Source organism: Zootoca vivipara, chromosome 1 (genome assembly GCF_963506605.1).
Source record: "Zootoca vivipara chromosome 1, rZooViv1.1, whole genome shotgun sequence".
NCBI lineage: Eukaryota > Metazoa > Chordata > Lepidosauria > Squamata > Lacertidae > Zootoca > Zootoca vivipara.
Genome location: NC_083276.1, coordinates 28,593,533 through 28,621,498, shown reverse-complemented (window position 1 = coordinate 28,621,498; position 27,966 = coordinate 28,593,533). Strand labels below are relative to the sequence as shown.

The 27,966-nt window shown below is 46.7% G+C and overlaps 1 protein-coding gene across 1 annotated transcript; it reads right to left on the bottom strand.

Moving 5' to 3' along the window:
• Positions 1-13: 13 nt before the first annotated feature.
• ISM2 (isthmin 2) lies at positions 14-27,454 on the bottom strand. The gene is made up of 6 exons (XM_035107977.2): positions 26,986-27,454; positions 9,926-10,189; positions 9,100-9,445; positions 8,198-8,338; positions 6,779-6,856; positions 14-6,565 (listed from the first exon to the last, which is right to left on the bottom strand). The coding sequence occupies exons 1-6, from the start codon at positions 27,121-27,123 to the stop codon at positions 6,048-6,050; spliced, it is 1,485 nt and encodes a 494-aa protein (XP_034963868.1). The 5' UTR covers positions 27,124-27,454; the 3' UTR covers positions 14-6,047.
• Positions 27,455-27,966: the final 512 nt, after the last annotated feature.

Here is a 27,966-nt window from a genome sequence, read left to right as displayed (position 1 = left end):
ACTGCACAGTTATAGGGCAGGGACTGTAGGATATAAAGTGTTAGGTAAATATATAATTGAAAGTCTTGCCTTTTTCTTGACATTTCTAGGCCTCATGGTTGTAAAATAGGTTAAGTGTAGCAGGAGAATCTGCTTTAGGCTCAGAAATTAGGAGATATCATTTCACTGACATCATCTCAAAACACTAAACTGTTGCATGCAAATTCCTCAGAAAAGCAACTATTGCTCAGACCACTGAACATGTAGGCCAGGGTGAACTACTTTTGACTACAGCAGCTTTTCCCAGCTCAGCTGTGTAAGGTAACTGGGAGTTAAGCAGCAGTAGACTGGATCACAAGAAGGGGGCTGCTAGCCTGCGATACAAGATGGGTGAATTTGAGATAAGAGAATTCTGCATGAATTTCATGGTAGGAAAACGGCAACAGACCATTGCTGCCCTCTTGGTTATACTGAGGGTGCCAACACTGCCGCTAATAAAATTATCACTGTCACTACAGAGAGTCAGGCTTCATTCAAGAAGTTAGGAATACATCATATTATCCTATACTTACCCAATATATTAATTGGTACTGTAATTAACACAGCTCAACTGGCTTTGGAGCATAGCTGTGAGCTGATACCTACTTCATTAGCCAGGAGGTGATTTGCTGCTTCTGGGAAGAGAGTGATCTGGTGAAACGAGTTTAAGAGTTCCAGCTCTTGATTGATTCTACAAACCCTGGAGGATTAAGGTGCAGAAAGGGTCTTCACTTTCCACCAGCCCTGAATAACAGAGACGTGGGCTATTTGTAGTTTGTTAACAATAGAGTTTATTCATTTAAACAGTCCTCTTGCTTACCTTTTGGCACTTCACACACACACATATATCCTCCAAGAGCGAGGTCTCATTCAGCACTGCTAGCATGTCCATTCCTTTCTGCTATCATAATCATTACAAGCAATAAATACTGTACAAGGAGAAGACTGAAAAGCAGTGGAAAAACTTGGGACGAGTGAACCAGTCATGAAGTAGGAACCTGGCCCAACCCTCCACCCCACAGAACCACATCAAAAACATTCACTCCTCTTTGGAAAACAAGGCAGTGTGCAGTTCCCAAAAGACCCTTCCCCACCTCCACCCCCACCCCACCCAGCGAGGAATCTCAAAATGCCACAGAAAAGAGTGGTTCCTAGCCAAGCTAGAACAAAGATTCTTCTGGGGTTTTCCTTCTCCATGTGTCCTTGCCCTAATAGAAAATACCTGGATGCCCCTTTTCTCCTAGGTTCACCCAACACAATGCCAAGGGAGATTGCAAAGCACATAGCTAAAATGTGCATCATTTGGGGCTGCATCGTCCCTTTCAAAATAAACTAAACCGCCCAGCAATATTATATCTGAATAATGTTGGTCACAAACACATGTACTGTACTTTGAAATAAAGTGCTTTCATCTAAATTCAGATAAAGGAGATCTCGTTAATGCCATTTTTGTTGAACTAACTATCTTTATACAACAGTGTGCTGATAATAGGAATAAAATTATGTGGCAGGGACAATATACAATACTTTTTTTCTTTTCTTTTTAATATAGCTTAAATAGAAATCGCCAGACAGAATCTTAGTTACATGGTATAAAAATAAACCCTTGTTCCTTGGTATATACTCACCCAAATGAGACCGCAACACTTTCTGGGAGTCTAAGGTGCTTGTGAAAACAGTGGCATTTGATATGCTAGTGGTAGAGAGATCAAACTGACAGGCCTCTGTGACTCATACATGCTCCACCCACCCAATGGTGAAAGCTAAGGCTTTCCCCATTGTTATCTTGTCTCACTGTTGCTCTCTGAGCAGTCCTCCTAGAAATCACTTTCCCTTTATGTATTTGTATGTGAGCAAAGACGGGAGAGAGAGGGAAGGGATTGAGGGTGAGAGCTATTTTGCAAGCCTTCAAATTCCACCCACTTTGGCTCCACCCATCGCCGGCTCAAGCTATGCCTACCTTTGGCTGTGGGACACATTTTGCCAGTGGGTCAACAGTCTTGTCATAGGACAAAGCTTTCCCAAACCCTGCCTTGGAGTGTTCTGACCTGGCTCTGCACAGGCACACACTTGCATGTGGGGCAAGAGATTCCCCCCAAAGGATATGGACCTCTAGCATTAACAAGGTCCCCATGGGTGCTGATTTTTAAAAGTAGTGAACAATCTATCCAGAAGCTAGCTTGAAGAATGCACTTGGCTATTCTTTGCCTGTGAGAAATTAAAGATCAACGTTTATTGACAACGGACCCCGCTATATCAGATGTGAGCAGGGCCGTGATAGGGAATAGCAGTCTTTTAGGAGGGGGGGTGGAAGAAGGCTCTGGAAGTACAAAAATCAGCAAGCGGCAGGCTGCAGCCTTCATTCTGGCTTCACCAGCAACTTTCAGCATTTATCTGCCCGCACTTCCTGTAGCCCCCCAGAGCATTCAAATTAATTTCATTATGCTTCTTCTTCCTAAACACTTATTTTCTCTGCCAGCACACCTTTTGGTTTTATTAGCACAATTTTCTAAACACAAGAGCCTGAGCTGAGAGAAGATGCCACAAAAAAGGGCTGCAGCAGGAGGGGGGGGGCGTGACCTGTGGCCCTAAGATGTAGTCCTGGACTTAGTTTCAGGGCAAAAATATGGGGAAAGAGGGTGGCAGAAAGAGAAAGAAAGGCGGTAGCCCCACCTACCTTTGACTCTGGGTCCCATGTGCTGCTGGAATTATGTGGCCCCCTGACAGACTATTTCTGCCTGGAAATGTGGTCCCCAACAGAAAAGGTCGCCTAATCCTGGGCTAGAGAATGACAGCATCTGATGGTAGCAACTTACAAGGTGGAGCCATAAACAAGCCAAGCCACTGAATGCAGCAAAATGCACCAGTTTAAGATTGTGTTTGGAGACAGAAGCAGAAGATAGAAGCAGGCAATAGGACAAAACTCCCTAGCGCCTTCATTATTTCCAGGATCACAGGTACATTTTTCACTCAGGAAGTCCACATAAGACAGCAGACCTACTGATTCCTAATGTACTTATTGTTTAGGGAAGCTTTTAATGTTTAATAGATTATTGTATTTTAATATTCTGTTGTAAGCCGCCCAGAGTGGCTGGGGAAACCCAGCCAGATGGGCGGGGTATAAATAATAAATTATTATTATTATATTATTATTACAGTATTACTAGATGCCACAGCAGAACCATCCCAGTCCAACAGCCTGTGTCAGTCCTGAGCAATAAACGTGAGCTTTAAGGGAGAAAGAGAGGCTTTGTTTTTTTAAGATACTCAGTTTGCTGCAGTGACAGCAAAATAGTGAAAAGAAAGAAGGGTCTTGTTGCAATGCCCAAGCTGACCTACTTCTCCTCTCCCCCAACAGTCTTTTGAGCGGTCCAAACATCTTGAGATCATGGCTTGTCCATCATGGAGTCTGCCAGACATGTTGCGCCGCCAGGAACACACAACAAAATTTGCTGGAATGCCTATAAGGCCAATCACCACTTAAAGGGGACTAAAGGCCGCAAGATGAAGTTCCATAAACTTAAGACATCACTAATGAAACTGGTAGAAGAAGGGACAGCACACAAGCTTCCAATTTCTGGCTGTTCTGGATGTCCTGTAAAAGAAGGTGGTTCTGGACTCTGCATCATCTTCCAACAAAAGGCTCCCGTCCTTGGAGTCAGCGGGCAAGTCTACTTTCACATGATACATTTTAAGCACTAAGCTACCACTATAAATAATCACAGCTCCTCCCAAATAATTCTGGGAGCTCTATGATGGGAATAGGCTTCTCCTACAACTCTCAGCATCCTGAATGAAATAGATCTCCCAGAATTCTTTGAGGGAAGCCACAACTTTTTAAAATGGTAACAGTGGTTTAAAAGTATGGCATGAATGTGGCGTCGGCTCAAAAGAACCTTGATATAAAGGTCAAGGCAGCAATCTTACTCAATTTCAAACCAATTAGAGTTATTGCTATTGACTTCAGCAGGAACAAGAGGTGTGCTCCCAAGTTGGCAAACACCTTACAGAGCATCAGAGAAGGGTGAACGCTGTCGTAGGAATCTGCATGACAGATAATGCAGAATCTACATTATGATACAGAACCTTGAAAATATGACCTTTAATGTTAAGAGAATAGAAACCTCCTAGTTCTCAAAGTACAGAGAAAAGATTAGGAGCGCCTAGGCAGGCTTTCTGGCTACCAGAGAGTAATAAAATGGTGGCTGCTATGCTCTGCATGCAAATGTGGAAGTTAGTACTGAGTATAAAATTTAGCACCCTGAAAATTTAAGTTTTATTTTTTTTTTAAAAAAAGGAACACCTTTCCAGCTGATGCCTGGCAAAATTTCACAATATGGAAGAGAAAACAAGGGTTTCAGTCTGATGGCTCTTTGCCCTTCCTCAAAACTAGGAAAAGTAGACTAAATTGTGCAAGACAAATATGCAAGTTTGCACAACTACTTTGCAAAGAATTGTGGGCTTGCTTTATTTAAAGCTCCAGAGCACCACTAGCTCTAGGACTAATCCCTTCACTCACAACCCAGCTGTCACCCACTGTATCAAGAGGCAAACCCGTCCCTGCACTGCCAATGATAAAGGAACTAGACCAAAAGTTAAAATCCCAAAACAAAACAGAAACATGAAATTTGGAAAGCTGGATCTTTCCCTCACAAGTTGAGAAACCAAACAGCAATGTGAGAAATCCATGACTGGGTTGTTCCAACCAATCCTCTGCCAAACATCAGATCCAAAACTCAGAATGAAGTTCTATATCAGGGGTGGCTAGATGTGGAAAGAATCGTGTTGGCTACCTCTGGTATATGAAATTTAAAAGGTTTGGCTGGAAGACATGGGCTTTGTTCTTTCCCATGCAACTGAGGTTGCTCAGAACTGCAACTTTTCCCAGGACACCTGGCTTAGGATTCAACTATTGAGTCTTGTCAGCAGAAGCCTTGAACAAGAACTTCACCCTGCCCCCGACTCTTCTCCCCCTGCCCCTCCAATTGGTCCAGGTTTCTTTTTTAAAACAACAACAACAACAACAACAACAACCAGGAACTGTGCTCAGGATTGTCATGTCTTGCAAGCCAGCGGAAATGCTTGTGTTGACAGAATGCTCAGAAGGGCAAGATGTTCAATTCCTCCCCTGGAGTCTTATAAATGTGTTGGGCTTAGTTTTCTGCCCTGCCTCTGGCCTGAAGAGAAGAATAAATTTTAAAACATTTGCTCGGTTCCTTATCTGACTTGCTGGATAGAAATGAGATCCAGATTGTTCTATCAACCTAGCAAGCAGGTTGGCTTCATCTGACACTCATCCACTTTAGGGGATGTCCCAGAACTTACATTCCAAAGCACATACACAACCCAGCACCCCTCCATCCCAGTTTCTCCCAAACTGTGTGGAACATCATCCTTTCTCTTGCCCTGGGACTACATCAAGACAACAGACACTTTAAGCCAGACCTGTCACTCTCAATATGTCCAACCAAGTTTCCCTTTTAGCTAAAAACAGAATTTAGGTGTATTGAGTCATTCACTTTGAGACTGCTTACAGACTCTATGCAAAACCTTCAAGCACCCGATTAGAGTTTTAGGCCATGAGATCTCCCAGTCTGCCTTTGTTCGACAGCTTGTGTGGAGTATAAAATGGGTCTTTTGAAAGACACCTTCCCCCCTTTCCTCTGGCTCTTTCCACCCCTATAATCCCTCAGGATGGCCACAGCAAGCTTTCTGGCACAGTCCATTTAGGCCAATCGTGGCAACTTTTGGGTAACGAGGAAGTCAGGAATGAAACTGGAGGCCACTATGTAGAAGACAGGGCAGAAGCCACTGTAGAGTTTACACTAAGGTTTCCTACAGACTACCTGGTTACCAAGGGAATGCAAAACAAGCAGCGGCTCTGTAGCCATTCTGAAGCGGAGGCCTTTGTTGACATAAAAGCTGAGGGGAGGAGAGAGAAGAAAAGAGGCCCTGTTATACTCTCTAGTATGTTGCGCGGGAGACCAAAAACGTCCTGCTCCCTGCGTTTTTTGGTTTTCCCCCCTACGTTAATACTCCCTAGCCTCCTGTAACTGAGAGAGGTACTCTTCCTCTGGGGGGTTGTCAGCACACCGCTGCCCGTTATTCGGAGGCCGCACGGCGTGGTACCTGCTCCAGTCCCCTTTGCAGAGGATCCAGGGCAGCATGTCGACCTTGTAGTGCAACTCGGGGGAGAACTCGGTGCTGATGAGGTTGGGGGCCCCAGCCCCCTTGCCTCGCGTGATCAGCCTGGCGCTCTCGTCATAGCAGCAGTGCTGTGCAGCCAGCGTGGTGCTGTCCAGGGAGAGCATGGAGCGCAGGCAGAAGCGGGCTGTGGGCTTGTAGATGTCCAGCCGCTCCTTGGGCCCGCTGGCATCTCGCCAGCGGAAGTTCTTGCCCTGCCGCTCGTCCCGCAGGTTGACGGCGCTGTAGACAGCTTCCAGTGGGTAGGAGCAGGGGCAGCTGGGTAGGTCCGACAACACTTTGCTCAGGTATTTGTTGAGGAAGTCGCTCTTGCAATTGAGCCACTTCTCACAGCTGTCCACATCTGAGGAAAGGGTGCAGGGGAGAAGAGAGAAACGGCCGTCAGACAAAACCATATGCCGTTGACAGCTTATCTTGGAAGTGAGCAAGAGAATACAGATGTGTGCATAAGAAACAGAGACAGGGCGTGAGACAACCTTAAGATTATGATCAACTCACTCACTCAGTTCCTTGTGCAATTTCGTAGCATAGCTGTGCTCATTTGGAATTTACTGACCTGAGTTTAGGATCTCTGTGGCATTCTCAGCTTCAAATGGTGTCTCTTCTGTGGCAAGAGACAACTCCCCATCTGCTCCTTGAGGGAAACACAGAAGCAAAAGTGTCAGGGGGGAACCATATGCCACTTAAAAGGTGTTACATGAGCTGGGCTTCAATCTCTCCAATCCTGTACAGTGGTACCTCAACATCCGAATGACTCAACTTCCGAAGGTTTCGACTTATGAAGTCGGCAAACCCGGAAGTCTTTTTGCCATGCACACATTCTGCGCCTGCACAGAAGCGGGGGGCGCAGTCAGCGCATGCGCAGAAGCGCAAAACCGCGCTTCGCACATGCGCAAAATGGATGCTTCGACAACCGAAGGATTCGACTTACGAAGAGCGCTGCGGAACGGATCGCCTTCGTAAGTCGAGGTACCACTGTATACATTTCCTGTCCACAACTCCCAGGCCAAAATGTGACATAGACACAGACAGGCCCAAAGTTTGCTTTTGACCCACAACACTGAGTGGCCTTTCAGTTGATGGCATTTATATATCAAGTGTGTCAGAGAAAAGAAAGGAGTTGCTGAGGTGATTATCAGGATGGGGGGGGGGGAGAAAGGTTTTCTGAAAGCAGGAATGGATAACTTGTGGCTGCTTCAGTTATTGCTGAACAACAACTCCCATCATGCCTGACTGCGCATGCTGGCTGGGGCTGATGGGAACTGAAGTCCAACAATATTTGGAGAGCCACTATTACTCTGAAACCAATTCCTCATGGAGAGGGGCACCCCTTTTCACAAAGTTCTTCAGGAGCATTTGCATTTTGTGCAAGCAATGTAAAATAAGAGACGGGATTGCACATAACCAGTGATTTTGGTGACAGTACTCACCAGTACAGAGTACCCTCACCTCTTCTATTGCAGCCAATGGCAGCCATTTTATGTTGGCAACCGCAGCACTTTTACCAACACATGAGAGCAACACATACAACAATTGTCCTGTTTGAGAAACGCCTTCCATTTGTGCAGCAAAATGTGCTTTCCCCTCTTCTCTCCCCACACTCCCCCAACCTCCTCCAGAGGGCTGGAGGGACCCCCAAGAGCAGATTTAAGGCACAGGCCACAGAGCAGGGAAGGAGAGGGAAAAGACGCTCCTTTGCACGTGGAAATCATTGCACAAATGGAACATACAACCACGAGGAGAAGAATGGTGTTCTCAGCACCTGAAATGTCAGAATGGAGATGACCTTTTGCCAGAGAGTCAGGCCACAAGCATCCCTATTGGAAACTCACCCCAGTCTTCTTGGGATGTTTGAAAAGGGATCCTCTCAAAATTGAGGGGGGGGTCACTCTCTTTACAGCTGAGAAAGCTGCAGTTAACTGCAGGAGCTTTGAACAGGGAACAAGAGGCAGACAAGAAAACAAGGCAGGCATACCAGGACAGCGGTGCAGGTCACAGGTCCTTGACTCTGTAGCAGTGCATGCGTAGCCACAAGACCGGGTTCTTTTCTGGTTGCCTGTGCCACAGGTTACAGTGCACGGAGACCAAGGGCTCCACTCCTCTTCGTCTTCATAGTCTGGAGAGCGTAAGAAAAAGGTCTCTCTCACACACATTTCTTCCCTATCACCCAGCAGCCTAGATCTCTCACCCAAACCTCCAGAAGAGGAGACTCGCATGTGCCACCTCAGCTGCTTTTTCTGCCAGGTACTGCCCCACTTTTAAATGAAAGCTGTGATTCCCAGAATTCTCCTGGTTTTAGCTATACAGTGCCTAAAATTTCAAGGGTTACCCTACCTACTGGCTCAAGATCTTGTTGGCCTGATTTGCAGTCATCTCATATGTTATATTTTCCATTTCATGTTGCAAAATGCATGCACATTATGCAATATGAAGGGCAGAGAAAAAGTGCTTTTCCAATATACACAACACTTGTCATATCAATGTATCTACAGCGGAAAAAGGGGACATGCAAATCTTCCTCTCCTCTCTCTCTCTCTCTCTCTCTCTCTCTCTCAGTCTGCATAATGAGTTAGTATCACATAAAGCAGACTTTGCTCACCAACTTCACAAATGGATTTAAATTAGGAATTCTCAAGCATATGTACAGGAGAGAAAGCACAAATATGGAAGGATGCTTATTGGGATTGCTGGAATAATACAGGCATTTCAGTTGGATACATCCTAGATTTCCCCATAAAAAATCAACTGGACCACTCATCTTAACTGGAGAGGAACAGAGGAGATAATGAACTGAAAAGACCTTCTTGCTCTCTCCCTTAACAGTCAATGAGTTAAGCAGCTCTGTAGACCTACCAAGGGCAGGAAAGGGAGCCTCACCGTAATTATACTTCTCTTTGAAGATCCAGTTTTTCTGATGGGGCCACCGCTGGTCCCAGTCACCTCCCACTCCACTCAGCACCGTTTCTTCCTCATCATACTCTGAAGTGTAGTCTTCCTCCTCCTCTTCATCATCATCGTCTTCTTCTTCCCCCCTGCTCCTTATGTCCAAATTGTCCCCTTCCTCCCCTTCCTCCATGGGGTCCGTGTACTCCCAGAAAAGTGGCCAGAAGAGGTCTTTGTGGGACAGCCACTCAGAGGAGGTCAGAGACCAGTCATTGCTAGTTTCCTTCAGCAGGTCCATCTCCATCTCAGCCTGAGGATCATCCACGACCTCAATGGTCACCTGCAAGTAATGGCACTGGGTTTATGGGGCACCACCACTAAAGCACTGTGAGGTTCTTTTAAGAGCAACAGTACATCCTACATTTATGTATTTGCCCATTTGAGCTTTCACCACTTCTCTCTCAGTTTAGTGCTGACCAAGACACTCACTCTTAAAGCTCTCCTTTACCCTGCTTTCTCAATGTCCAATAATTCTCAATCCAGAATCAATCCAGTTAGGTCATGTCCCAAACCCTGCTTGCAAAACTGCTTTTCTACTAAAGTGCATATAATATGCCACTAAGGGTACTAAAGAAAGCTGTTTTCAACAGTCACACACACTGCATGGCACAAGCATCTGTGACCATTTAACAAGGCAGGGGAGGGCAAGGTGGAAGTAGACCCCAAAGCACAAGTCAGTTCTAAATGAACTACAGATGGTGCCACTTTTTGTTTGTTTGTTCCGAGTCTAATCAATACAGCCCTAAGCCCATTGGCCTACCTGTATATTTGGATTCTGGGCACTCAGGTCCACATTGGCTAAGCCTGGCAGGTTCTTCAAGTCCAGCACAAAGGGCGTGCTCTCCTCCTGAGTTGCGCCACCTGGCTGGAGCGGTGCCAACTGGTTCCTTGCAGCATGTTGTAGTGGCCAACGGCGTTTCTGCCTGTGTGGCATGGCCTGTCCATTTCGCCTCAGGTTCCGGACCTTGTTAGACTGCGGCATTTCGTCTTCTTTGATTGAAGCCGTGTCGGATGAAGTAGAGATCTGGCAAAGAGAGGCAGCGACGGAAGCATCATCAGAACCACTCTCCATTGCCTCATGAAAACAGAGATCTAGCTGCTTTCTTTTTCTCACACCAGGGGCAAGATAAGAGTGGGCACTAGGGATGCCAGCAACTTGCCCTGTTGTATTAATGAGCTGTGAATGGGCCAGAATACTGGTCTGAGATATCAAACACACCATATTTAAGCATGCACATTCCTATCCCTTGGGCTTACTATGAACACCTACAGATAATTATGTTGGTGCATCTCACCTGGCTTTTGATCAGTCCTTCATGGCTCATACTACATTATCCCTGTGCTTTTTTTCTTCTAACTCTCAAGGACCACCCCATTTAAGCTCAGTTTACTTGTTACACACAAGCGAATTAGTTTGATCTGAGCTGGCCCAGCTATTTTTCAATCTGTTCTTCCCAACTTTCCCTGTTACAGCAGGAGTGTGGAATCTCCTCCAGTCTTTCAGATGCTGCTGGACTTCAGCCCCAACCAGCATGGGCAGTGATCAGGGACGGTGGGAGTAGTAATACAACCATATCTGGAGGGCTACATGTTCTCCATTTCTAGGCTGCAGGCACGGAAACCTTGGTTGCTCACTAACATGTTTCTGGTACTACCTTCTTCTTCTTCTACAGAACCATCAATATGCGGCCCCCACGCCAGTTTTTCACTGGTGCCGTGCCGCACTTTGCATCTTTACCTTTCTGCGTGGCAAAAGCATCACACGGAATCCACAACCAGGAGGGGAGAGATTCTAAAACCTATTTGCATACATGTGCAAAGAAGCAGCAGAAGAGGAGGAGGAGGAGTTTGGATTTGATATCCCGCTTTATCACTACCCTAAGGAGTCTCAAAGCGGCTAACATTCTCCTTTCCCTTCCTCCCCCACAACAAACACTCTGTGAGGTGAGTGAGGCTGTGAAGTCTCTCAGAGAAGTGTGACTAGCCCAAGGTCACCCAGCAGCTGCATGTGGAGGAGCAGGGAATCAGACCCGGTTCACCAGATTACGAGTCCACCGCTCTTAACCACTACACCACACTGGCCAATTATTGGTTCTGGCATTGCATTCATGCCTTTCAACTAATAAAACTCTTTCAACATACGGAAACACCTGCATTGGAGTTAACCTAGAATTATATTTTTATTTTTCAGAAATCCACAATGGGATCTCCCAGCATTGAAAAACAAGGCCAATAAGCAGCTGAAGGGGCCTGAGGATCATGGTGGTAAGAGTAAGTAGGGGTCAGGATTAACACTTCCTACCTTGTGCCATTTTCCTTGATAAAAACAGCCTGCAACAAGCTATATACCTTTTTATAGTTATGTGTAGGCTTTCCCTAAAGAGGAAACAGCAGCAGGGGGGTGGGGAGTTGTATCTGCATCCAGAATATGGTATGGCAAAAAAGGGGCTAACTCCCCCCAACTCCTGCTCCTATACCTGGCGCACATGCTCAATAGCACTCAGCATATCTGGACAGAGCTTGCAAAGACTGGAACCCTAGAGAGATGCTGCCAGCCAGTGTAAACAGCACAGAGCTAGACTGACTCCATGATCTGAGCCCAAGGTAGTTTCCTGTGTTTGTATGTTTTGTCTAGCTTGCTGACTTCTATCATGTCCCCTTCACTCTGATCTAAAAAGACCCAAGCACGGCAACCTCCACTATAATGGAACAAGCTGACATGGCTGTAAGTTCCAGAGTGGCAAAGAAACCAAGGCCACACCGTTTGCGCAAACCAGCTGCCGTTCCTTTTCATGCATTCTGCGCCACCACCTTCCGCAAGAATGAAATTGCCACACTGGTACAACCCCCCCCCCAAAAAAACCCTAACCTTGTTTTTGAAAAAATAATAATAGACGTATGAATCGGCAACAGCCCAGCAAAATCCCTAGAAAAGGTCTTCCTGTGCTCTAGGTACAGTACTTTAAACTCTTCACCAAGGAACTTCCAACTGTTCCCCCGTGCATCTTGCAGCCAGGAGCTGCCGTATTTCCCAACGTGCTGGCCGAGTTCTCTGAGCCTGTTCCCTGTGTGCTTACTTCCTTTCACTGCAGGAGCCCAGAATGTAACTGCAAGATTAGGGGAAACAGGGATGCTCGCCTCCCCATATGGGATACGGAAGGGAACTATTACCTGCAATTAGGGCTTGATGGCTTGGGAAGGACTCTTCCCCCTCCATCCCACTTTCATCCTGATCGCTGGAGCACTTCAAAGGGAACTGGGGCTGGTCCTGACTCACATGAGCGCACACACAAGGCATCATCAATGGATTTACAAGGCCTGCACATCAAAGGACCGAAGCCTGTCTTCCCCTCCCACAGTGAAAGGAAGAGAAAGCAGCGGGGAGATTGTTGGTCTCTTTGCTGTTTTATTTAGGAATGGGGCTAAGCAGTGACAAAAGGGCTGCAGTAACATCCGCCTCCCCCACTTTCATCTACAAGGCTGAGGAAAGTGTGATCATTCTAGGGATCGGGCCTTGTCTCTTGGATCTTTCCCCCAGGGCAATAAGAACAGTTGAGAACAGTTGCAAGATTTGCCAATGGGATCTTCCATTTTTGACTAAGTTAACTGGTCCAAGACAATTTTCTGCCTGAAGCAACGGACAAGATGGTTCCCCCTCCTGCCCAATGTACAGAATCCAACTGGGCTGGGCAAATTGAACCTTACTTCAGCATGGGCAGTGGGACAACACCCTCCACTCTACCTGAAGGCAGCAGGATACCTTAGGTGGCTCAGAGCAGGCTAGCTTAAGGGATTCAGGAGGAACAGGGGTGGGCAAGTGGCTGTTACTATCTACGGCATCTGCCACCTGATGGAGCTGCCTCACCCTGCCTAATGGTCGAGTCACTCCTGCTGGTCAAAGAGAATGAGAGAGAGAGAGAGAGAGAGAGAGAGAGAGAGAGAGAGAGAGAGATGTTACATCCATGGGCTTCAATTAAACTATAAGAGCTGTAAAGCCACTAAAACAAAGATGCATGAAAACAGAAGAATGCAGCCTTGAAAGAAGACCTACATGCTGCTAGCTTTCAAAAATTGTCCCTAATGCAACTGCTATTGCTTGTGACACACCAATAGCCTGGAAGAAAGAAAACACACATAAACAACTCTCTTAGGAAACAGAACCCTTACTTGGTCACTTAAAAACAATTCTTACTCGTCATATGGAAGTTAACACATGGCTCTCTTCATACCTGGTAAGAGGAACTATCATCTTTACGAATCATAGCAGTACTATTTTTTCCGTGAAAGCAAAACATCCCTTCTTGTGATGCTCTGTTATCCATCTCCCGTCAGCCTTCTGAAGGACTTTGGCTCCCTGGAAAGACTCCATCCTGTCACCTTTGCTGCCCTTTAAGCCAAGAACTGCCCGCTGCCTCTTCCTACAATCCTTCACCTTTCTTGTGAAATCTTTGGCATAACCTCCTTGCCACAGCTGCAGGTATGGTGAACCTTTAGCACTCCAGATCTTGCTGGACTCCCAACTCCCACCCACTAGGGATGAAGGGACTTGTAGTCCCACAACATCAGGATGGCCCTACTGCATATAAACCAACTGAAATAATGCATATTCCTTCCCTGTGTGAACATTTCTACAGCCTTGGAATGGAGACCAGTCACACCAAATCTTTGTCAAGTACTATGTACGTAAGCTCCACTTAGGCGTTCAGTCTGTACTGTACATGAAATTTTCATTGTGCAAGGGACAGCTGTCCCTTCCTGGGTTCACCACTACCAAATACCTCCGTAAGCAGGGTTCTAAAATGCAAAGGAGGCTCCGCTGCAGACCTTTGCCCTTCGATATATGGCGAAGGTTGCTGACAAACCTAGACAGCATCTTAAAAAGCAGAGACATCACCTTGCCGACAAAGGTCCGTATAGTTAAAGCTATGGTTTTCCCAGTAGTGATGTATGGAAGTGAGAGCTGGACCATAAAGAAGGCTGATCGCCGAAGAATTGATGCTTTTGAATTATTGTGCTGGAGGAGACTCTTGAGAGTCCCATGGACTGCAAGAAGATCAAACCTATCCATTCTGAAGGAAATCAGCCCTGAGTGCTCCCTGGAAGGACAGATCCTGAAGCTGAGGCTCCAATACTTTGGCCACCTCATGAGAAGAGAAGACTCCCTGGAAAAGACCCTGATGTTGGGAAAGATGGAGGGCACTAGGAGAAGGGGACGACAGAGGACGAGATGGTTGGACAGTGTTCTCGAAGCTACGAACATGAGTTTGACCAAACTGCGGGAGGCAGTGCAAGACAGGAGTGCCTGGCGTGCTATGGTCCATGGGGTCACGAAGAGTCGGACACGACTAAACGACTAAACAACAACAACATATGGCATGCTAGGGCAGAAAAGGGGTCCTCAGGACATGCTGGATTCTTAGGTGTGAAAACAACAAGGAGTCACATTGTTCCATTCTGTTCATTTTGGTGCAAGAGCTTCTGCTGCTGCTCCCTGTGATGAACAAGAGTGTCACAAAACATGATCCTGGGGCGGAAAGAATTCGTCTCAGAGGAAAGCGTTTTCTGACGATAACGTATCAGGTTGGAGGCATGGTCACAAAGGGAGGAAATAGTGGTCATTCTGCAGAGGGATGCCACGTTCACCTCACAATACTTGCCAGCATATTAGGGTAAATGTGATGCCTCAAAACTTGATGGACAATGTCTACATGGCTGACTCCTAAAGGAGCCTCTCCACCCCCACCGCTCAGCCTGGACACTGAGGTCCAGCTCCAAGGGTCTTCTGACGTTTCCCTCACTGCGAGAAGTGAAGTTACAGGGAACAAGGCAGAGGGCCTTCTCCATAGTGGCACCCGCCCTGTGGAACGTCCTCCCATCAAATGTCAAGGAGATAAAGAACTACACAACTTTCGAAGACATCTGAAGGCAGGCCTGTATTGAGAAGTTTTTTATATTTGACTAGCTGACCCGGCCACGCGTTGCTGTGGTTCTTTCCTGTGATCCCCCCCACACCCTGTCCCGATCCATGACGTATCCTGCCCCTCCTCCCTCCACCCTGGCTCATCCCTGTGTTTCAGTAGGATACCCTTCCCTCTGTTGTCCCTGGGGAGTGTTGGCCCCTCCCCCCTGTATCTCCATACCTTGGCCCCCACCCTTTGAAAAGGAACTGTCAGCTTCTAGGTTATATTTCCCAGCATGCACTTTTGTCTGAGCCCTCTGTTGTCCCTGTGGAGTGTTGGCCCCTACCCCCGGTATCTTCCTACATTGGCCCCCACCCTTGGAGAAGGAAATGTCAGTTTCTGGGTTCCATTTCCCAGTATTTACTTTTGTCTGAGCCCTCTGTTGTCCCCTCCTGCCTGTATCTCCATACATTGGCCCCTGCGCACGCATCGTGAACATTTCTATATATTTAGATTAAGGATCAGGGGTGATGATGCGCCCTGGGACGCAGAGAACTACTTAAAAAATCCCGACGGGGGGGTCAAATAGCGAAGCCCCACAGTCCCGTAGCAACAGACAGGCCCAGACAGAAGGAGGGGGGTCATATGGGCCACTTGGCGCAGGCCTCCGAATCCAAAGGGGGCCTCGGTCACGTGACCCGGGCCTCTGTCTGGCCCTGCAAGGGCCTGGCAACAGAAGGCACGTTCTGAAGCACCCGAGTTGTTCAGTTCCATAAAAAGCCCAGGAAGTGGCAAGGGGAAGGTAGGGAATAGTAAATGGGGTGGGGGGTGGCCACTGCAAATATCTGAGGACTTAAACTGGGGAGAAAAAGTGCATGGTTGTTGTTTTTGTTTTTTAAAAAAAGACACAGAGGCTTACAATCAGCTGTAGTAGCGGTAAAGCCTAGGTTAAAAGGGGCACAACTGCCCTTACTTAAAATGGCCGCCGGAGCCTCGCATGTGACACAATCATAGCTGCCAAGTTTTCCCTTTTCTCGCGAGGAAGCCTATTCAGCATAAGGGAAAATCCCTTTAAAAAAGGGATAACTTGGCAGCTATGGACACAATGCCCACTAAATTATAAAGTGAAAACCCCTCGCTGTGCCCCCAAGTGTGTGTTAGGAGAATTGATGAACGACTGCCTAATGCTGCCAGGCGTTTATTAATGCAGCCGCCAGGAGAGGCTTTGGGCTTCGGCTTTGGGGGTGGAATGGCTGTTTTGGTGGTTGTTGGACAGTTGCTCCCCCCACCCTACGTCAGCCCATGACCTATTTGGGCTCCTCCTACCCCCACCTCCCACCCAGGGCTCCATTCGGGATAGTATTTAAAGGGCTGTAGAGCTGAGGCCTAGTCTGTAAAATGGAGCCGAGTCCTAGTCTTTAGGCTGTAAAGTAGAGGCGAGGCCTTGGCTTGGGCTAGTATTTAAATGTGACCCGAGGCCTCCGCCCTGCATCTCCATTCCTTGGCCCTGGCCTGACTCTGTGGGTTGTCTGGTAATAGGCCCCCTTCAGATCCCCCTGAGCCTCAGAGTCCTCCTATTTTACAGGATCTCGTGGCGGAGGCGGGGTTTGTGGGTGTGGCGCGTTGTTGTGGCTAATCCATGTGACTGCCCCCACGTGTCCTGAACCATGATCTATTCTGTTTGTTCCTCCCCTCTCCGTGACCGGCGTATCTCATGACGTTTTGAAGGATGGTATTTATTTTTTGTCTTGTGGTTATTTGGTGGGGGATTTTGGTGGGGGTAGTGGTGCTAAATTGTAAAGTAAAAACCCATAGCTGCCAAGTTTTCCCTTTTCTCGCGAGGAAGCCTATTCAGCATAAGGGAAAATCCCTTTTAAAAAGGGATAGCTTGGCAGCTATGAAAACCCCTTGCCGTGCCCCCAAGTACGTTGCTGTGGGTTATCCCCCCCCCCCGGGCCTAGTGGGGGCCTGGCAGCAGGGGCCTACATAAAACAAAGGCCTAGGGGTCTGATAATGGCCGCCTTGGTGGTTTCAGTTGCTTGGTTAGGGATGTCATTTGGTTTGTGGGTGTGGCTTAGATTTCACAGGAAGGGAGGGGGTGAAGGAAGGTATAACGCCACTTGAGGGCGCTGTTTGACTTGGTGGAAAACCAGGTTTCTACCTGCCCAGATGTGAAATTTGAGTGTTTTTGTCCCCAACAACCCTCGGGAAGTGGCCTGCATTGTTGTGTCAAAATTTCAGGACGATTGGTCAAGTGCGGAAAAATTTCAGGACAATCGGAAAAGTGCGGCTGACACTTTCAAGATTTTTACATTTATATATATATATATATATATATATATATATATATAGAGAGAGAGAGAGAGAGAGAGAGAGAGAGAGAGAGAGAGAGAGAGAGAGAGATGTTTGTGTTCTTTGATTATGTTGGAAGTTTCCCAGAGTGTCTGGGGCAACCCAGTCAGATGAACGAGGAATAAATAAAATTACTACTATTACTATTGCTATTTCATTTAAGTCAACGGCAGTCACCCTGGTGCCTGGCAGACGTTGCTGAACTACAGCTCCCAACAGTCCTGATAAAACCAAAAATCTCTCCAGCCCTAGATAAGAAGCAGGTCCTTGGTGTGTCACTACTAAGTTGGCACCGTGCCCTTTTCGCCTTTAACTGGATTAATACAGTTCTGACCAACCACTGAGAACAGACCTTTCAGTGACTGGCCATCAAAAGGCCTCAATATTACTTTTAATTTTTTTGATCCAGGAGGCAGGCAGCTCCCTACCCTCCACTGACCTTAGGAGCGGAAGTGCTGCTCCCACTAGCTCTGTTCATGCTCTCCGCCCTAGACCTTCTGATCTACACCATCCAAACAGACTAAAATATGGTTTTATTTCTTAAAATATAGCAGCAGCATGATCCACTAACTACTTTGGAGATGGGGCGCGTGGCCTTAAAACCGCAGTGGGAAAAAAATATATACTGGGAGCTCATTGGAAGAGTGGCAGCACAAGGGAAGGATTAAACGTGGCCCATGGGGAGCCAGACACAGACTCACTAAGAAGTGAGTCCCTTGTGTGCCAGAAACTGAGAAGCACATTGACTAACTTCAAATATTTATTCGAGCTACTTAACCAAATAGAATGCCCCCCTAACCACTCTACATCATCAAACTTCAAAGACCACAACAAAAAAACCCAGGTTTTGAAAGCTGAAGCCGGATTCTTTGATAAATAAAGTGGGATTTCATAGAAAGTAGGATTTTCATAGAATTGTAGCGTTGGAAGGGACCCCAAGGGTCATCTAGTCCAACCCCCTGCAATGCAGGAAACTCAGCTAAAGCATCCATGGCATATTTGTTTATCAAAAGCTTTTTCTAACCTATCTTTCCAATAAAAACGCTCAAGCAGGTTCACAATGTAATAGAATAATACAGAATAGTAAGTTTGTTTGTGCAGCACAATGCTATGCCTATTTATTCAAAAGTCAACTCTCTCTTTTCCCCCTATAATTTTTATTAAATTTTCTGTTTTACATTTTAGAACATTCATTTAAACAACCTTAAAATATCAATGACTTCCCTTCTTCTCTTTCCATGGTTCATTTTGCATAACATATGCATATTTTACCTAAACTAAACCATTCAGTATTCCATTATTATCCATCAAAACTTATTTACACTGTTGAATTTATCTTAACGCTGCCAACGTTGTGCACGTTTTCAAGTGTACACAATCCCCCCCTATATATTCACAATAAGCATTTTCTAATCTTCTTTAAACGTATGTATTCGGAAGTCAACTCTCACTGAGTTTGATGGGACTTACTCCCTAGCAAAGAAACTTAGGACTGGTCCGCTGGTGTATGAATTGTTTCATGAAAAGAAATCCTTAGTATGGAAAGAGACTGGATGTAGAAGTAGACTAGGACTGGAGAGACCCAGGTTAAAACCATGAGAACCTAAGACAAGTCCTGCTGGGTCAAGCCAAGGGCTCATCTAGTTCAGCGTCCCGTTTCTCACAGTGGCCAACCAAATGCCGACAGGAAGCCTGCAAGCAGGATGTGAGTGCAACAGAACTCTCTCCTCCTGTGGTTTCCAGCAACCAGCATTCAGAGGCATTCAGCCTCCAACAGTGGAGGGTAGAGCATAGCCATCGTGGCTATTAGCCACCGATAGCCTTGTCCTCCATGAAACTGGCAGCTGCCTACCATGAATGTTCATCTGATAGCAATGTGTTCCCTTGATCCCAGTCGGTTAACTGGGGAACAGCATTAGTGCAAGCAAGAACAGCAGCATGACTCACTGGTCACAGTGCCACCTATAGTTTGAATAGCAGTATAACAGCTAACCCAGGTTCCACAACACTTTCATCTCGGTATCAAGTCCTGGGTGTCACCTAAGTCGAAGGTCACATTTCCTCTATTTGGCTCTATAGCCAACTGTTCTAGGGCAGATTAATTTAGGTATCTGCCAATGCTGTCTCTTGGTTGTGATTGGAACATGCAGTGTGGTGTAGTGGTTAAGCCAGTGTGGTGTAGTGGTTAAGAGCGGTAGACTCGTAATCTGGGGAACCGGGTTCGCTTTGAAGTCTCTCAGCCCCACTCACCTCACAGAGTGTTTGTTGTGGGGGAGGAAGGGAAAGGAGATTGTTAGCCGCTTTGAGACTCCTTCGGGTAGTGATAAAGCGGGATATCAAGTCCAAACTCTTCTTCTCTTCTTATCTATGAGGATAACTGAAGAACCCATTGCTGCAACATTTCCTCCTTTGGACGCTTCCTTGATTCTCCATTTCAAGGTCTACCTAGGCATTTTGATCAGTAGGGTGATAAGAGAGTACATCCTAAGTACTAATTTTGAGGTCCTGCACTGCCACCCACAGTTATTCAGGGGGTGAATCTGCCCTTCTTCCATGTAAAGAGAAGCACTATTCCCAGCACATCCTTCTGTGACTTTCCTACAGTCCTTTAACTGGAGATAACCAAGTCCCATGGAAGATGGGAGGAATGTTGGAGAATTTGGGACAGATAAAAGGAAGTATTCATTTTTATAAATAGATAAAAGGAAAGCTGAAGGGTGTTTGAACAAACTGGTTGCATAGTCAGCAAGACTTTGTGTTACAAGTCCCTTGACGCAGCAACAAGGGCCCATCAACAGACCTTTCTCCACTGGAGCAGTCAGTCGTGCAGACAGAGCAGAAGTTCAAAGGGCTGGTGTCAAGTATTTATAGGCTGCTAATTCATACAAGGGACCCGGACACCAACAGTATTAAAAAAAAAAATTGGAAGAAGGACTTCAGCAAATAAATATCAGCTGACAAACTCGCTAGTTTGGAGTAAAAAGCCAATGTGCTCAGTGCCATCCCAAATAAGAGAGAATTCTATTGAGCTGGAAGAAATGTGGAACACTTGGGTGCCTATTTTCATCACTGGTGGACTTGCCCAGTATTAGGTGCATGAGCAAATATCAGCAATTAAGGGTGAGGAAATCATATCTGAACTGCTAACAACTGCTTAATCTGTTTGAAGGTCCCATTTCCTGCTTTTTAAGGAGCTCACAATTTATCTGCTGGTGGCTGTGAGAGCGGAAATAATTAGGTGGCAGCTGCACTCAGTGGCGTAGCATGGGTTGCTGGCAACCAGGGCAGGCAAGCCGCTGACACCACCAGAGCGTCCCTCCAGAGCCAAACAGGGCTGTGCTACACCACTTGCTTACCCACCAACTGGTGTGGCCCTTGGCAGGTGAATCCCCGCCAATGCCAGTGGAGGGGAGTGTGGGCTAGACCATGCTGTGGTTGCCCCTTGCTGACCTCCCTTCCTCTGCACCCGCTGACTGTGGGCAAGAGTAGCTCTGCCACCTTCACCGGGATGGGGATCCCCGTGGAAGTCAGTGCCTGGTTGTGCCCCCTCAGAATTTTGTGCCTGGGGCCACGGCCTCCCTGCTCCCCCATGCTATGCCACTGGTTGCACTGTCAACCAGTTGCTGCTTTCTGAGGGAATGGCAAATGGCACTGGCTGAGAAGCTTATGTATTCTCTATGTGCAGCTAGAGGACCTGGAAATGTGAACAACTTTAATCAAACCTGGTACAAATTTACTGAATACAGTAAATTGAGTAAGTGTGTCAGAAACAGAGCATGCACCACTACAGATGCCTTGAAAAGTCTTTGCTGATTTAATTAGATGAGAAGCAAAGGCAGTAGGGGTCCTTGAGCGTTTAAATGTTTGGTAATCCACAGCCCTATCGTAACTTAATACTTTCAGACAAAAACAAATGTTCTTCTACCACAACAAACTCTGCTTGGGTTAAAGTAGATATATTCCTGAAAGCCACCCTTTTTGTTGTTGACATGTCATGCTGTTTTTGGATTGCTGATTTTTGTCCAACTGCAGTTCCAATTACACTTGTTGTGTTTGATGATTAGTAGAATTTCAATGCTGAAGTGTATATTGTATTATTAGAGAGACATATTGCATACCTGTCAACTGCTCCCCCCCAAAAAAACAGGACACCCTGTCCCTCCCCCCCCCAAGAGTACAGTGGCCATTTTGGGTGTGTCACTCTTTCTCAATTTCAGGCTGACATCTCGCCCCCAAAAAAGTGTTTTTCACGTCTGCGTTTTTCGGCGCTGTGCCCCAAATAAGGGTTTTTCAGGTCAGCAATCTTGTGCTCCCCCAATGCACATTTTGGTGTGCCATGCCCCCCCCCCAACTGCATTTTCCATTGTCCACAATCTCACACGAGTTACATAATTCACACAGGATTTCGGACCCAGAAGATGGTGTTCTGGATTTGGGCTGCTTCATGTTGAAGGGTACGATATTTTCATTCTCCTCCCCTCTCCCTGATTCCAGTGTCTCCCCCCCCCCACTCTCCCCGGGAGAAATCCCACATCCTTTCCTGCTTCCACTAGGACTTGTAGCATCAAAATTTCTGGAATTTTTCAACATTACTATGCTTAGTAGGGGCAGAAATTGTTGCATCCCAAAAACGTGCATTAAAAAGGTTTCACAGACATCATCACGCAGCCCTTGCCTTCCCTGTGTTCCAACAATTTCAGCTGGGAAAGCCCTTTACGGCTGCAAAGGTTAGAAACTGCAGATCAAGTGCTCTCAATTTCCTGTACATGTGCACCCCAGTAACTGAAGAATGTAAGTTACACCACCTGCACACAGTTGCTGGACAGAAAACCAGAAGGGGCGCGTCATGCAAACAGGATTGAAATACAGCTGCGGAGCACAAACTATGCGCTCCAAACAGAGTTGAAAAAGCAGGACATATATCTGAGTGTCAAGTTCCTTGCAGAAACCTCCAGGGGATTCCCCCATCTATACATCCAGGGAGAGAAAGTTGCTAAGCTGCCTCATTTGACAGAGCATAGATTTAAGGAGCAGCTGGCTTTGGCCAAGCAATGCAGCCACAACTCTGTCAAATGGGGTGGAGGGGGAGGAGAGGGAAGGCAGCGAGAAGCAGATGTGAGCTGAAGACATCTGTGCGGCCTCTTATCTTGGGAAAGACGTTACACAGAGGGCTGCACCTGGTGCCCTCTGGGTTATGACACTCCATGTGCCACTGCCTGTTGCCCTGAGAGCATCCAAAAACCAAACTGCTCCCTTCCTCCCCACCAGTTGGTCAAGACGGATGCTTGCCTAGGCCAGCAGCCTATAAGGGCAGCAGAGCAGCTGGAGATAATTAGCAAAATATGAGCTAGGCCGAGGGTCCTTTCAGCCACGTTTGCTGTGCCGAATTGAACATGCGTGGAGGAGTGAAGGAATGAGCAAAAAGGAGCCGGAAAGGGCACAGTCACAAACAGTGGTCTCCACACCTTTCACACTGGAACAGGCAAGTGCAGGAGCACATTTCCAGCACAGTGATTCCTCTTTTGACCTCTGTTGTTTTTCCCCTCCCCTTTTAAATTAGGTTGCAATCTCTTTTCCTGCTGTGGTCTCTGGGGCTTTGACAACTGCATGCAAGACAGAAGTTCAACAAGTGCAATTGGTCTCCCACACTTCATCTCCATGATGATTATACTGTAAATCAGAAAATTTAAAAAAAGTCCAAAGCCACCGGGTTTTTTGCCAGAAGCAGGAGGCAGCTAGAAGAAAGCAACATCCAACCAAGAAACATGACTGTCAACAGATGATTTTAAGGTTTGTTGAGAACATTGTGCTGAGCTGCTGTCAGAATTGCACTTCTGTGATGTCACAACAGCCCCAAGACAATGGAGGTCTCTAAAACTGCTCCCACATTTATCTTAGGAATTTCTCCTTTGATTTCTAGTTACTTTAGGTGGGTGAGTGGCCAGAAAATCTACAAAGTACTTTTTGTTGTTGCTTCATTTGTTTTCATTTGCCCTCTCATTCATTTCTTCCACTGCACTGCATCCTAAAACAGCCCGCCTAGGGTGTGTGGAAGGGTTAAGAATATATCAGCTCTTCAAACATGTGCCTCCAGGGAAACTCTTTTGATTTCTCTGATAGAAAAGTCAACAGACTTATTTGTCCAGAGAAACTGGATGAAGTATCTCCATCCCAATGAATCCCATCTCCTCTCACCTGGCTCCCCACTGTCTGAGATCTTTCTTGCCCCACCACAAAAGCCGCCCTCTCCCCTATTTTGACTAAGATAATTTGGCACTTCTCAAAACAGAAGCTTGCTATCGAAGGATAAAGCACCTTCCTTTGCACAATAAGCCCTTTTCGGCCAGATGCTGTTTCCGTGCATGTTTTGTGCCTGCAAACCCGACCTCAAGCCAAGGACAAAGCAGGAGGCCAGGGCACTTAATTGCTGAAGTAATGAAAAGGTAAAAAAGCACATCTAGAGAAACAGCGACTCCCCCCCCCCCCCCCGGTGGGGCACACATTCCACACAGAGAGGCAAAGCCAGCCTCCTCCATGCTCAGCCAAGGCACAAGAGCAGCTGCCCCCCCCCTCCAAAACCACACACACCCTTGCCCCCACCTGGAGCCATCATTTACCCACTGTCTGTGACAGGACAATTATCTGCTGCCAAGACAAGGACAGACGTCAAGAAGGGAGAGAATGACGCCTGTAGGTCAGGAATAAGCAGCAGGAGACAGATGGGCTCCCGAGAAGGGAATCTCCCTGGCCACAAAATTGAAGAGAAAATAAACCTTACAGGGGCAGTCAGGGCAGAGATAATGCTGAAAGGAACACGTCCCAGCACAGCAGCTCCGATGGGAAGGCTCGTAAAACATCTACTTTGTCTTATCCCTTTGTCAAACTTATTTTGTTTGGCATTACTTCCAGTAGGTGGGTGATGCAATGCTCAAGTGGCCTTGGTCCAATGTTGAACACTCACAACCCCACAACATCAGACACCGTGTAGCACCAGACTCTTAAGTGTCCCAAATGTCACCCTACTCTTCTGTTGGCAAATTGGACTGATAAAGTGTACTGTGAACTGTGGAGAAACACAGCACATTTAGACCCTGGACTTACTGGAGGGGGCTCCTTTTTAGATGACCATGAGTAGAGCCTGTTGCTGAGAACACCAAGGTTGGAGGTTCGATCCTTGTATGGGACAGCTACATATTCCTGCACCACAGGGAGTTAGACTACATGATCCTCAGGGGGTCACAGTAGTATGATTCTATGCTTACTCTTCAGTTGTGAAGCACACACAATTCACATTTCTCTTCTTTCCACCCCTTGAATGCCATTCCATGCTTTGCAACTGCTTCTACAATTCCTGCTCTGCCTGAGCAAAAAGCCAAACAAAAAAACCAGTTGACAAAACTGCCTTACTTCAAGTCGGATCATTGGCCCAGCTAGCTCAATATTGTGGAAACTGACAGAGTACATTCCCCTGGAAATGACAAGGACTGAATTTGGGATCCTTACAAGAAAAGCAGATGTTCTACCGCAGAGCTACAGCCCATTCCTCTATTCCATTGGGAATAAGGACAAATCCATTGTATAAAAGAATAATATATACTTTGCAATAAAATAATAAACAGAGCATCCTGTTACCAGAGCAGAGTATAAATTTAACAGATAAAGAAAACTATTCATGAAATACGTTAGTGTGCATACATGAGGTAGCTCTCTTTCTCTCTCACAGACTCCTATGACAAATATAGCTACCAATCCTAACTACTGTATCGGTACATCCAGAGACACCGATTGCCTATAAACTGATTAGAACAACTCATGAAAGATCTCAGTCAAAAAGAAGAAGAAAAATCCCTGAACCTATGGAGTTAATTACCACAAGATGTTGCGATATGTGGATGATTGGCGTAACAAAAAAATTCAATATGCAGAGGTATATGTCAATGGCTATAACCACCACATTCAGAGCCAATATTATACCATTATATCCACATATGTGGATATATCCATATGTGGATATAATTGCCCTGGGTATAAATGCGATGTGATCTTTCCAAAGCCAATTCTATCATTCGCTGTCAGAACAGAAAATGCCAAGCTAGACCGATTGCTGGCTTCATCTCCCATGGCAATGGGAGTGAGTATTGTGTGGAACAGCTACCCATGAAACAAAGTGCTCTTGGTGTTAAGTACATCGAAAGATGCACGCCATGAAGTCAGCAGACATGTGATTGCAAACACACGTTATTAGGGGCCTTTGAATGGCTGCAGCTCCTTTTTTGAGTGCACACTCCTTGGCAATCCTGCATTTGTGTTTGCCCTGAGTAATGTGTGAAATGACCCCTGCAACTCAGCTGAAATTGCAAAAGGGGAAAAAAGAAGTTTCCACCTCCATAATGTTCTATCTCCACGGTTGGAAGCAATATGCATCTGAAAGCCAGTACAGTAGTGGGATTCAGAAGTGGGGAGAGAGCACTGTTGCACTCAGGTCTTGCTTTGGGGCTTCCCGTAAGTATCTGGCTGACCAGAGTGAGACAAGGATGCTGGACAAGATGGACCAGTGTCCTGATTCAGCTGGCTCTGATGTTCCAGAAAAACATTACGAAATGCAGCACTGGATGCAGTTATTATTTCCTGGGCATAATCCTGTTGATGCCATCCTTGGTGCAACAAGAGGATGCTTTCAAGAGAATGGCAAAAACAGTAACCACCCCAACCTCCATTGCTTCACCTAACTGGTATCAATGATTTCAGAATGTAGCCAAGGCCATCAGCAAGAACGACATCTGCCTATGGAGGCTGCACCCAAAGCCATAAAGTTAGTACTCATTATTTACACAGTTAGAGGAGATAGAAACTTATTGTCTGGGCCATCTGTGTAAGAGCTGGACTTTAACCCAAGTGCTACCTGCTGAATTTTGGGAATTCACACTGAAGCTCACATTTATATTTAAGAGACAATGCTTTGCCACATTGCTCTCAAGAAATGCTGTACTTGCTGGTGTGCTTTCACTTTTAAAACTGACCAGATTCCGAAGCAGCCTTTTGGGTTTAAGCAAATGCTTAAAGTTAGAAGTACACTGGCCCTGTGAGTCTCAAACACCACATAAGATCACAACCTAGTGCTCCATGTTCCAGCTCCATGCTTGCTTGGTTACCGATATGTACTCAAGGTGACTGCTGATTTGAAAACCTTCCACTTTTACTAGAAACGATGCAAACATAGGAAGGGTGGGAAAATCCATCACCTTATCCAGCTTTCGGACATAGAGATTGTGGTGGAAAAAATGTTAACGGAACACTAAACTGTAGGGTTGACTATATGCACAATGTACAAAATTGGTTGAGCAAATGTAATTTGGATTAATAAAGGGAGGAGGAGGCATCACTTCTATCATTTTGGTGACTACCTGCCTTCAGATCACAGAAGTCAGCACTGACCTGGGTTTAAACACCCTGGACCTCGCAGGGTTTATTGGCTGTCAAGAGAGGAAGGGGAGTCAAGCTGGAGTAACAATGTCATCTAAGTAAGGCCCTCCTACTCTCCAAGCGGCAATGCATTGCTTCCACTCACCTCTACCAACTTATAGTTCCTTTCCTTCGGACTGTGGTTGCGCTGTTTCCTCAAGGGCAGCCCTTTCGCAGCATCGAGGCAAGTCGTCAGAAACACGAAGCTAAGGATAAGCACAATTTTCCCTCCGATCTTAGACATCTCTTCCTCGCAACTCCACCGCACCTCCTGCTAAGCACACACACTCACAAGGCAGGCAGCGCGCACCAATAATCCAACCTCGCCGGTCTCGCAAGAAATTAACCAACAACCCAAACCCTGAATGAGGAGAACGGAGACGGAAAAGACAGATGAGGGAAAAACAAAACAAGCGAGAGCAATCCTTTTTTCAGCCTTCTGCTTCGAGACTGCGTCTCTGGAAAGGTCCAGAGAAGCAGAGCAGTTCCAGAGTGGGCGCGAGAGAAAAGATTAGGAGAGGGAAGGACACACACACACACTCTCTCTCTCTCTCTCTCTCTCTCTCTCTCTCTCTCTCTCTCTCTCTCTCTCTCTCTCTCTCTCTCTCTCTCTCTCTCTCTCTCTCTCTCTCTCTCTCTCTCTCTCTCCCCTACACGCGCACGCACGGCGCCCCCCTCCGCGGCTCGCGTTTCCACTGTCCCTCTGATCTCTCTTGCAGTTTGCTGATCACGTTTTAATTTACTCGCCCTTGCTGGTGGTGGCCGGGTCAATGATGCTGAAGAGTAACTGGGGAGAAAGCGAGGAGGAGGATGAGAGATGTGGAAGAGAGGAGAGCCGATGGGGAGTGGGGGGGATTCCCTTCTTTCACTCGCGGTCCCCCCTTTCGATAATCCTTTGCGCAATCCGGCGTCTCCTCCTTCCGTGCCCGGTCCCCGGAGTCCCTTGAAACAACTCCAGAGCGCGCGGCGCGCTGATCCCGCCGAGCCGCTCCTCTCCTTCCTCCAGCGGCCACAAAACGCTGCCTTTGGCGCCGCGGGGAAAAGTCCTCCTCCCTTCCGCAGAGCTCCCGCTTCCAGTCCCCGCCGC